The following is a 13,104-nucleotide window of genomic DNA, read 5'->3' as shown; positions in this document are numbered from 1 at the left end:
ACACCCAGACTACAAATTTGTTCCGACAGGATAACACTCCCCACATACCACTGTTGTAACCCAATACGCTCTACAGAATATCGATATGTTGCCTCGGAATGCTCGATCACCAGATCTGTCTCCAATTGGGCACATACGGTACATCATCGGTTGACAACTCCAGAGCAGTATTCACACCCAGCATTAACCATCCCTGCCTTCCTGACCAAGTGGAACAGGCCTGGAACTCCAGCCCACAAACTGACACCCAGCACCTGTACAGCACAATACATGCATGTCTGCATGCTTGCATTCAACATTCTGGTGGTTACACTAGCTATTAATGTACCAGCAGTTCACAGTTTCGATGGCTTACCTCACACTTACATTAACCGGTCGTCTTGCAATATTAAACACTTAAATATGTTACATAGACAAATTTATTCCTATAATTTAGTTACTTTACATTAATTAATTTTTTGGTGTTGCAGTTTTCTTCTGTCAGTGTATTAGAATCAACAGATATATTGTAATGTTTTGAATATGACATACAATTCTTTAAATTATATGTAATTTATATAATTATTCTATCTCTCCAGAATGAGATTTTCACTCTGCAGCAGAGTGTACGCTGATATGAAACTTCCTGGCAGATTAAAATTGTGACGACGGGGCGGGAGTCGTGCTTGGGTAGCTCAGATGGTTGAGCACTTGCCCGCAAAAGGCAAAGGACCCGAGTTTGAGTCTTGGTCTGGCACACAGTTTTAATGTGCCAGGAAGTTTCATATCAGTGCACACTCTGCTGTAGAGTAAATCTCATTCTGCAAACATCCCCTAGGCTGTGGCTAAGCCATGTGTCCGCAATATCCTTTCTTTCAGGAGTGCTAGTTCTGCAAGGTTTGCAGGAGAGCTTCTGGAAAGTTTGGTAGGTAGGAGACGAGGAACTGGTAGAAGTAAAGTTGTGAGAACTGGGTGGGAGCCATGCTTGGGTAGCTCAGGTGGTAGAGCACTTGCCTGCGAAAGGCAAAGGTCACGAGTTCGAGTCTCGGTCCGGCACACAGTTTTAATCTGCCAGGAAGTTTCTTATTCTATCTGTGTTCATTTCTTCTATTGAAGTTGATTTTATTGTTGTTGTTTCTTTCTTTTTTTCTTTCTTAGAAAGAGAAAATTACAAATACTTAATATCCAACAGGACTTTGTAACTAGCACAGTTCTTCTATACATCAAACAACAGTACTGGTCATCTAGGTTCTCATTCCTTGTGAGATGATGTTATTGCCAACAATGCACTTCTCACCAGGAGAATCTGCTGCGATCTCGACATTCAGATGCTGAGGTGGAAAAACAATTTAAGCAATAATAGCGCCAACTGAAACATCAAATAGACTGAGTATATAGAATGTGGATTTTAGGTTAGTGGTGCCATTATCAGAGAAAACCAGCCATCCAGCAAACTAAGACTTTTAACTACCTCAGCCCATTTATAATTTTGGGCAGAGATACATTCCAAGACACTAGAGAACAGATGAAATGGCACAAAGTCAGTAGAGAGCTGAGTGACAAGAAAAAATATCCCAACCATAAGAAGATGGTATCTGTTCTTTCGGACATGTCCGAAATAACGGATACCATTGGTGACCGTGCATCTCTCTTAGAATGAAATGATAATTAAATCAGGACCCTAAGCTGTCGACAGGCACTGATATACGTCAACCGTTTTAAGGGAAAGCTTTATAGGCGTGCCACCAACATGGAACATGCATAAGGCTCTGTTGGGCAACAGTTGCAGAAAATAAAGAAATGTTACATTGAATGGAAATGAAACTATTGCACTGGTCCGCATGTGTTACAAGTCTGGGCTGTACTAAACAAATGTGAGGAAATGGATGGGAGTGACTGCAATCACCAGCAACTTAAGATAAACATATTTTAGGTGGAACTGACATGTCACCATAAGTGATAATAACCCCATGGCAAAAACTGCCCTCCCTTAGGAACCATTCTAGTGACAAAATGAACATTCCTTTGACACGAGTGACTTTGACAAGGGGCAGACTTTCGTGGCCCGGCTCCTGGGAATGAGCATCTCGGGACAAATGATACCAGTTAGCTGTTTGCCTGCTACTGCAAAAGCAATGGCATCTTCGAGCGAGGTAACTATCTGCGTCATGACAGCATAATGGCATAATCATTATTCAGTGGTGTGAGAAGCACGATAATTAACTCGTGTTGATGCCAGCCATCAAATTTGCACGTTACGGACCCAGTGGAACACATCTGACATGCTTTTGTGCACCAGCTCCGCGCCCAAAACCACCGGCCTCTAATTTATGGGAATTTTTTGACTTGTCTGTCTGGTGCCACAAACATCTAGAAAATTACCAAGGACTTGTCTCCATGCCACACAGCACCTCTGTCAATGAATCCCATCTCATGTTTTTATGAATCAGTATTCCAAGAAATGTTACATTCAATTCTGTTTTCACCCCGGTAACTATGCATATGTCCACAGTATTTCATAAAGTATATTAAATGATGTCTCTCCTAAGAGTCATCAGGCACATTTTTTCTGCTGCTTCTGCAGTTATTTGCAATTTTGTTTTTGTATTGTTTAGCTGTAGTCAGCTGAAACAAATACTGGTCATTAGGTCTTTAATGATGGAAAACATCCATTTGTTTCCTGTTACAAACAAAATGTTTTTTGAAGAGTATTTCATGTGCCCTTTTGATAGAGCAGTCTCAGATTTGTCTAGTGCAATATTCATTTTATCACTATGTACTAACAGACAGTAAGACATGAGGAATAACCAGCAGCAGTATTCCAGGAGCTTCAGCACCATCCTGGCCCACACTGACTGCTACAACAAAGCATGCAGCGCTACTGAGTCGCTGCTGGATTGATGTGTATTCGTCGTGTTTTACTGTTCCTATTAATACATATTGCTAAACCAGATATAGCAGTAGACTAATTTGTGAGCACTCTATTGAATGGGCATGTAAAATATGATTTTGTTTGTAATGAGAAACAAACCTACTCTGTATGCTTTCCGTTGACAATGGAAGTTATGTGAAAGACGTGATGAGCTGTAATTGTTTGGGCTGAGCCCAGCTACACAATATAAAAACAAAATTGCAAATAACTGCAGAAAAAGCAGAGAAATGTGCCTGACAACACCTGATATAAAAAAGCAGAGATATTTTATCAGTTCACAGGTAGTACTTCTAATTCCAGGATTCCACAATTTATCTAGCAATATTGTAATACTGACCCATTTAAAAGCTTTTTCAAGGCTGAGATAGGATAATATGTCCTTTTCTTCCATGCCACAGATCAGTTCAACAAGGAATTGAGCAGCTGGTACACTCATGGATTTGTTTGTTAAAAACCATTATGTTATTCAAAAATTAAATTTTGATTTGCTCAGTAAATTTATGGCCTTATTGATGATAGCCTTTTCTATTGTCTTTAAGAACACAGGTAGGAAAGAGATCAGACTGAAATTTTCTTTTATGTTTGTCATATTTCTTAAAGAAAATGTGGTTACCTCAGATATTTTCAGTTTTTCTGGTATTGTACCAAAAGAAAATGGCACATGATATTAATAAAGTGGAGCATTGCACGGTAATTCACTTTCGGTAGCAGTCAAGGGCACCCGTGCTCGGGAGAGGGGAGGCCGTGACCTCCCCCTGGCTCTCAGGGAAAGAAAAAATATAGTGTAGTCGGCTGTTTTTCTTTCCAGAAAATGATTTAAAAGTCACTATTATGAAGAGTTTTTCACAGGACCAGAACAACACTTTTTTTGTGGCTACTAACAAGTTACCATTCAGCTTCCAAAATGTTAAAAATACTCCATACCCCCAGGTTTAGCTCCCCACCCCCCGCACCCACCCTCACAATACAAACTATCGTATAGGAGTCCTCGATAGAAGTGAAAATGTTGCAGCTGCGTAGGCCAATACAGAAGACTCCTTTAGCTAACTGGTTCAAACAGAAATAGCTTGGTACATTTCCACTGTTGCTGATAACGAATTAATGTATCATGCTTCACTTTATTAACGTGCTGTGTCACTTTGTTTTGCCACTCAATCAGTGCCTGATAGTACCGTGGTGTGGATAATTTACACACATCTCTAGAAAAAAACTAAACATTAATTATGAATTTTTTTTTTCGATGTGATAATTACAACTTTATAACTACAGCATTGCAGGCTACCTCCTTTGAAGTAAATTTTGCTGTACCACCATGTGGTTTGACTTTGCCTTAAAAACACCATAGATGGCAATGTAGTGATACTCACAAATACTAATTGTGTCTTTGATGGCTCAGTGAATTACACCTATAAAAAAAAAATTGCATCACCCCGGTTCCCAGAACTCGTGAAGACAGACATTAGCTGTGGATATTGTATCACAGACGCAGTCCCTTTTACTGTTCAGAGATGTAACTAAACCCACCCAAAGAAGTAAACAACTGTGCGTTAGCAGCACTTATTAGACATAGAGGGTCCAATGGCCCATCAGTTTCAGTCATTCCACCAGGAAGAAGGTACAATACTCGTGTTGTCTGTAGTTCAACCACATCTAGACCATCAATACCACGGTTCGATCGTGTCCACATTGTTACTTTGTGCCAGGAAGGGCCCTCAACAAGGGAAGTCTCCAGGCATCTCAGAGTGAACCAAAGCAATGTTGTTCGGACATGGATAAGATACAGAGAGACAGGAACTTTCGATGACATGCCTCGCTCTGGCCGCCCGAGGGCTACTACTGCAGTGGATAGCTGCTACCTATGGATTATGGCTCGGAGGAACCCTGACAGCAACACCACCGTGTTGAATAACACTTTTCATGTAGCAACAGGACATCACGTTAAGACTCAAACTGTGCGCAATACGCTGCACGATGCTCAACTTCACTCCCGACATCCATGGCAAGGTCCATCTCTGCAACCACGGCACCGTGCAGTGTGGTACAGATGTGCCCAACAACATGCCGAATGGACCTCTCAGGATTGGCATCACGTTCTCTTCACCAACGAGTGTCACATATGCCTTCAACCAGACTATCGTCGGAGACGTGTTTGGTGGCAACCCAGTCAGGATGAACATCTTAGACACACTGTCCAGCGAGTGCAGCAAGGTGGATGTTCTCTGCTGTTTTGGGGTGGCATTATGTGGGGCCGACGTGCGTCGCTGGTGGTCATGGAGGGCGCCGCTACAATACATCTATGCCATCCTGCAACCATATTGGCAGCATATTAGCTAGGCATTCGTCTCCATGGATGACAATTCACATCCCCATCGTCCACATCTTGTGAATGACTTCCTTCAGGATAATGACATCACTCAACTAGAGTGGCCAGCATGTTCCCCAGACATGAACCATATCGAACATGCCCGGGATAAAATGAAAAGGGCTGTTTACGTATGACGTGACCCAACCACTCTGAAGGATCTACGCCGAATCGCTGTCGAGGAGTGGGTCAATCTGGACCTATGATGAACTTGTAGATAGTATGTCACAATGAATACAGGCATGCAACAATGCAAGAGGACATGCTACTGGGTGTTAGAGGTACCTGTGTGTACAGCAATCTGGACCACCACCTCTGAAGGTCTCGCTGTATGGTGGTGCAACATGCAATGTGTGGTTTTCGTGAGCAATAGAAAGGGCGGAAATGATGTTTATGTTGATCTCTATTCCAATTTTCTGTACAGGTTCCAGAACTCTCAGAATCGAGATGATGCAAAACTTTTTTTGATGTGTGTATTGTAGTTGTAATTTTCTGTGACAGGTAGAACAGACAACAGAGTGCTTTCCGTGTTGTTCATGACCAATGTGTTTTCCACACCTGGTAGGGTGCATATGGGCTGTGAACAGTGTCACATATCGAACAGTCACTGTGAAGGACATAGAGATGCCACAAATGTGATATAGCATTATCGGCACTTGACAGAGCCTGAACTGGATCTCATTGTGCATTCCTATTTGGCCAGTTGGTAAAATCATTTAATATCCAGATTTCTGGGGTATTCGGATGAGACAATGCCTTGATGTTGGAGTGTGTGGGAATGTCAGGACAGGCATACTCATCCTCAAGATTCCAATGCATGATATATGACCACAACAAGGGGGGGGGGGACTGGTGTATTGTGCACGAGCACATTGTAACCCTTTCACATCTGCATGATGTAACAGTCAATAACAAATAACAGACTCCCAGAAATATTCTGTGTCATCTCACACTGTCAGAGATTAGCATCAGCCAGACTAGGGAATTAGTGTCCCACATGTTGGCTGTGATTAACACCATGTCACAAATGGCTGCATTTGAAGTGGTGCAGTCACTGGGAAGTACGAACTGTTGGTGAATGGTGTCACATTTAGTTCACTGATGAACTGCAGTTGTATACTACATTGTATGACCATTGTCAGCAAGTATGGTGGTGCCCTGGAAGTCCCATGCTTCCCATATATTGGAGAGGCACAATAACATTGCTCCTTCCATCATCAGGTGTAACTTCAGGTCACAGCTGGTAGTGATTGATGAAAATCTGAACATGCAATGGTATGGTCGTGGATGTCTTATGTATAACCTCTCATGTGACAATACTGCGGTGCCATTTTTCAATAGGACATAGCTCATCCTCATGTGGCAAGTGTCTCTATAAACTGTCTGTAACAACGAAAATAACCAATTTTTGACAGTGTAATGTAATTGGATAGCTAAAATATCATACTGACCACATGCAGCAGGAGAACACACATATTAAAAAAAGTTTTACTTATGGAACCTTTTATAGCCAGTGGCTCCTTTTCCCAACAGAAGGGTTGAAGGGAAAGGAAGAGGGGTGGAGGGAAAGGAACTGGAGAGCTTTAGGAAAAGGGTAGAGTTCGGAAAAGGCAGCTAGAGTCCTGGGTCAGGGGAGACTTACTGCACAGGATGAGAAGGAAAACCTGATTGTTGGGGACCGCACTGGACGAAACTTCAAAACCTGAGAGCTTAAAGGTGGAAGACGGCGTAATGTACAAGACGGAGATTAATGCTAAAACACTGTGCATGAGTGAATAAGAATGAAAAGCTAAGTGCATTGTATTATTTAATTGGATAGGTAAAACAATCTACCCACCAAGCGATGGCAGAAAACACACATAAAAGACTGTTGTGATTGGCAAGCTTTCGGAGCCAGTGGCTCCTTCTTCAGACAGAAAGGTTCGAGAGGAAGGAAGAAGGGTGAAGGAAAAGCACTGGAGAGTCTAGGAATAGGGTTAGATTTTGGGAAAGTTCTGGTTCTGGCTGACTTTCCCGCCAAGCGTCGGTTGGTCATTCCAAAGATATTCGATAGACATAATGTCGACATCTATGGTCGAAGGTCGATATAGGATCAGTTGACTCTGCTGTCTACGAACGAATACTGACAGTGCGTGCAAAATTTAAATGATTGAAAAATATTTTTACGTACTGGTACGTGATAAGGAAAATAAACTTAAAAACGGGAGATAAATGGCCACTGAGCCTGAAAATACGGGAGCCGGGAGATTATGAAAAAATGTCTCTAAATACGGGAGATCCCAGGAAATACGGGAGAGTTGGTCACCCTATGCTTGGTGGGTAAATTGGAAATATACTTAACTTTTTTTATCTGTCATTCTACAGAAAAATGCCATTGTTTAATGACTCTTCCTGTTAAATCATATGCCCAGAATTTATGACAGGTAATTCTTACTTCTTGACACTTGCCTGTGTTCAACATCTTATTCATTGTTGGAGTGAGCAGACATGTGATGTAAATGATTAGTGTAAAGATAAACTGTAAATATGTTTGCTAAAACACTGTACACAACATATCAAAATTAAGAACACAACATGTTAATGTGGACCTACAGAAGATAATATTACTGTATGAATGAATTCGTATTTTTTTAAATTGTTTCCTTTTTCAATTAACTTTATATCTTTGATAACTTCTGCAAATTATCCATGGGTAAATAAAAGCCTAACTCAATAAGTAACTAACTAAGTTATGTACGAGAAAATTATTCAGGTTATTCGGACATTATCTGGAGATAAATCTCTCTTCTCTCTCTTATCTCTCTCTCTCTCTCTCTCTCTCTCTCTCTCACACACACACACACACACACAATGTACTCAGTGTCTGTGTTCTTTAGGTAGTTACCTCTGTTGTCTCTAATTCATAAGGAAATCCATACAGCTCCATTGCCATTATCAGTTTCTGAGCTTCTGAGGTAATGTTTTGCCAAATTATTGGTTTGTATGTCATTCGTTCAGCCTCTTGAAAAGCACCTTCTTCAATGATCCTGACCTGCTTCATAAATGTCGATTTTCCCGAGGATCCACAACCTGTAATTAATACAAAAATTGCGGTTACCAAAATCTGGGTGCCATTTGAGTGGGGTTTGAAACATATGGAGATTACCGCTTTTTAAAGCAATAAAAGACGGGGCAAATACAATCAAAATAAGGAAATCAATGGAAGGATAGAAACTAATGAATGTGCTATGGAATATTACATGAATATTACATGAATGCTCATGAAAATGGGGAGTTATTTTAAATGTTTGAGTAGCCTTGTTGCAGTAGTGGCGATTAAGTCAAATTAGGTCAGATGATGACTTATTATGATATAAAAACATTTAACAAGTTTCCAGAATGAAATCTTTACTCTGCAGCAGATTGTGTGCTGAGGTGAAACTTGGTGCCAGATTAAAACTGTGTGCTGGACCGAGACATATGGTGTCACAGAAAACAATATTTAATGTTAATAAGCTCAACTTCGTTGTGTTCAATCTGGAAACTAGTATGACACAGCTCTCCAAACTATCCTAACCTGTTCGAGTCTCATTATCTCCACATAAACTACTACAACCTGTAGCCATTGGAACATTGGTCTAGACCTATAAATTTTACTCCTCACACTTCTCTCTGTTGCCATATTAATGGCCCCTTAATGCCTTAGGATGTGCCCCATTAACTGATCTATTCTTTTGGTCAGGTTGTGTCATAAATTTCGTTTTCCCACAATTCATTTCAGCATTTCATTATTAGTAATTCAATCTACTGATCTGATATTCAACACTCTTGTAGCAATGTTTTTAAGAACCTTCTACCTGTGTTCTCTGCTTGCCAGCATTGCTTACCATTCACATTTCATTTCTGCCTGTGGTTACACCGTGACAGGTGCCTTCGGAAGAGACTGCTTAACTCCTACATTTATATTCTGTGCTAACAGATTTCTTTTTATCAGAAATGCTGTACTTGCTATTGTCAGTCTGCATTTTATGAGAGCATGCCTCTGAATTTTTATGTGAAAACTCTTAAAGCTTTTTAAATAAAACAAACTTTGTTAACATTCTACACATTTATTCCTCGTGTCTGCATATTTATTTCTCAACATTGTCACCACGGCAACAAACACATTTCTCCCAATGAGAGTCCAGTTTGCTGACGCAGTCACTGTAGAATGTTGGACTTTGTTGTTGGAGCCACAACATCACCTCTGCTTGCACTGCTTCATCACATCAAAGTGTAGTCCTCAAAGGTGTTCATTAAGTCCCGGAAACAGACAAAAATCGGATGGTGTCAAGTTAGGACTGTATAAAGGATAATGAATGACAGTGGACCAGAGGTGTTAGACCGTTGCAGGTGTCACAGTGCTGATTAAATGATCTGTCAGAGTCATGCTGAAGGAGATTGTGCTCAATGTGAGGACAAACTCTTCAAACTGACGCTTTTGATTACAGCACGCTGTTTCTCATGCACCGACATAGTTACGTTACACACCATCATGTTACCCACTACAATTTGGAGCCCTCTAGTAGCAGAGAGTTGCAACCTGGGTCAGCAAAGTGGCAAAGTCAATCAAGTAATATGCATGTCTATAATACCTCAACTGATATTTAGATCATAATAAAAAATTTGGAGGAATTACTTTCTGGCATGCCCTCGTATATCTTCGCTACTTTGGCTGTTGTTAGTTATTTTGCTGCCCAAGTACTATAATTCATCTACTAACTTTTTCACCTGATTTACTACTCTTGATTCCTACAACATCACCTCACTGAATTCAGTTACTTTCGATTACCCTTGTTTTACTTCTGTCAGAGTCATCTTATTTCTTTTTTTAAAATTATTTTCCTTTCTGTTCAGCTGCTCTTCAAAGTCCTCTGCCATATTTAACAGAATTACAATACCATCAGCAAATCTGAAAGATTCCATTTCTTCTTCCTGAACTTAAATTCACTTTCCAGATTTTGCCGCGGTTCTCTTTACTGCTTGCTGTAAATATGGACTTTATAGCCTGGGATCACAACGTCGTCTCACTCTCTTCTTAACTGTGGTGTCCCTTTCATTTTCTTGGCCAGTTACAGCTAGTCTGCTTTCTATACACGTTGTAGATAACTCTTCACTATCTGTACTTTATCTCTGATAACATCATAATTTCACAACTATTTTGTTCATCACAATTATTGTTACTCTGAACTACAGAACAACAACACAAAATTACACTATGTGATCAAAAGTGTCAAAACACCTGGCTGAAAATGACTTGTGGCAACCTCCATCGGTAATGATGGAATTCAATATAGTGTTGGCCCACCCTTAGCCTTGATGACAGCTTCCACTCTTGCAGGCATAAGTTCAATCAGGTGCTGGAAGGTTTCTTGGGGAATGGCAGCGCATTCTTCATGGAGCGCTGCACTGAGGAAAGGTATTGATGTCGGTCAGTGAGGCCTGGCATGAAGTTAGCATTCCAAAATGTCCCAAAGGTGTTCTATAGGGTTCAGGTCGGGACCCTGTGCAGGCCAGTCCATTAAAGGGATGTTATTGTCATGTAACCACTCCGCCACATGCCGTGCATTATGAACAGGTGCTTGATCATGTTGAAAGATGCAGTCGCCATCCCTGAATTGCTCTTCAACGGTGAAAGCAAGAAGATGCTTAAAATATCAATGAAGGCCTCTACTGTGATAGTCCCAGGCAAAACAACAAGGGGTGCAAGCCCCCTCTTTGAAAAACACTACCACACCATAACACCACCTCCTCCGAATTTCGCTTTTGGCATTGCACATGCTGGCAGATGTTCACCGGGCATTTGCCATACCCGCACCCTGCCATCGGCTTGCTACATTGTGTACCGTGATTTGTCACTCCGCACAACATTTTTCCACTGTTCAATCGTCCAATGTTTATGCTCCTTACACCAGGCAAGGCACCGTTTGGCATTTACCGGCGTCATGTGTGGCTTATGAGCAGCTGCTCGACCATGAAATCCAAGTTTTCTCACCTCCTGCCTAACTGTAATAGTACTGGCAATGGATCCTGATGCAGTTTGGAATTCCTGTGTGATGATCTGGACGGATGTCTGCCTATTACACATTACGGCCCTCTTCAACTGTTGGCGGTCTCTGTCAGTCGACAGACGAGGTCGGTCTGTACGCTTTTGTGCTGTGCGTGTCCCTTCACGTATCCACTTGACTATCACTTCAGAAACAGTGGAACTAGGGATGTTTAGGAGTGAGAAAATCTCACATACACATATGACACAAGTGCCACCCAGTCACCTTACCACATTCAATGTCTGTGAGTTCTGCAGAGTGCCCCATTCTGCTCTCTCACGATGTCTAATGACTACTGAGATCGCTGATATGGAGTACCGGGCAGTATGTGGCAGCACAATGCAGCTAATATGAAAAAAGTATGTTTTGAGAGGTGTCCGTATGCTTTTGATCACATAGTGTATAATTAATGCACATGTATTTTAACAACAGTGCTGCAGAGGACATATTAACTGGAAACAAAAGACTAGCTAGTCCAATGTGTATTAGTATTCGAAATTTTGACTTTGCTGTGGAATGTGTGCTGACACGAAACTTCTTGTCAGATTACAACAGTGTGCTGGACTGAGACTCGAACTCAGGATCTTTGCCTTTCATGGGCAAATTCTCTACAAACTGAGCTACCCAACCACAGCTCGTGGCCCATCAGTCAATAGAGCACTTGCCCGCAAAAGGCAAATGTCCTTGATTCGAGTCTCAGTCCAGCACACAGTTTCAATCAGCTAGGAAGTTTCATATCAGCTCACATTGCACTGGAGAATGAAAATTTCACTCTGGAAACATCCACCAGGCTGTGGCTATGCCATTTCTCCACAATATCCTTTCTTCCAGGGGGGCTAGTTCCGCAAGTTTCACAGGAGAGCTTCTGTGAAATTTGGAATATAGGAGATTAGGTACTGGCGGAAGTAATGGTGCGTCATGCTCGAGTAGCTCAGGTCCCGAGTTCGAGTTTCGATCCAGCACACAGGTTTCATCTGCCAGGAAGTTTTGTATTAGTATTTCTAACAGCATTTATACTTCACTGCATCAGTTACAGCCACTACTCTCGTCTCACTGATAATGTTACCGGTAATGTACTTCTGCGAGGCCAGAATGTGTAGGTCACTGGAATGGTTCATCACACTGCGGAAGTTTGAAGATTGGAGCCACTTGTTACTTGAAGCTGATGTGGACGATCCAGACAAGATGGCGGCGAGTGTAAAAGTAATTCGTGTATACCCGCGAAAAAAAGTAAATTTCGGTAGTACAAAGAATACGTGTGTAAATCCATTAAGTGAACTGAAAAACCTTACAAAATTACGTGAAGTAACTAGTTTGTGTAAGGATGACTCTGTTGTATTGCTGGGAGGATCAAATGACGTGTATAGAAATGACTCGTTCAAGGCTAGCACAGAACTGAGAAAATGCCTCAGTAATTTATCTCAAACGAATGTACTCGTTGTAAATATCCCGCATCGTCACGATTTACCGAGGTGGTCGTGTGTAAACAGTGAGATTCATGCCGCAAACAAGAGTTTCAGTGAAATATGTACTCACTTCGTAAATGCAGACGTTATTGACATAAACAGTTTGGAGCGAAGGCTCCATACAGTTCACGGTCTCCATTTGAATGCATTAGGAAAGGAGGTACTTACGGAAAAAATTTTTACTCGTATTTCGCGGTGCAATGAAGTACCCAGGACAAGTGGAAATCGATCGCAAGTAACAAAGCGTTCTTTTCATGCAGCGAACAATATAGCCACCGATCAGAGTCAAATCACTAAACA

General features: G+C 41.4%; 1 protein-coding gene across 1 annotated transcript in view; it reads right to left on the bottom strand.

Moving 5' to 3' along the window:
- The window catches only part of LOC126214980 (guanine nucleotide-binding protein subunit alpha-14-like), a 104,168-nt gene that overhangs the window by 42,110 nt on the left and 48,954 nt on the right, over nucleotides 1-13,104 (bottom strand). The window contains exon 2 of the mRNA XM_049941612.1: nucleotides 8,158-8,342. Coding sequence (XP_049797569.1) covers nucleotides 8,158-8,342 — 185 coding nt within the window. The remainder of the gene's footprint in view (nucleotides 1-8,157; nucleotides 8,343-13,104) is intronic.

This window comes from Schistocerca nitens, chromosome 12 (assembly GCF_023898315.1).
Source record: "Schistocerca nitens isolate TAMUIC-IGC-003100 chromosome 12, iqSchNite1.1, whole genome shotgun sequence".
Taxonomy (NCBI): domain Eukaryota; kingdom Metazoa; phylum Arthropoda; class Insecta; order Orthoptera; family Acrididae; genus Schistocerca; species Schistocerca nitens.
The sequence above is the reverse complement of the archived record's forward strand: the minus strand, read 5'-3'. Positions and strand labels throughout refer to the sequence as shown.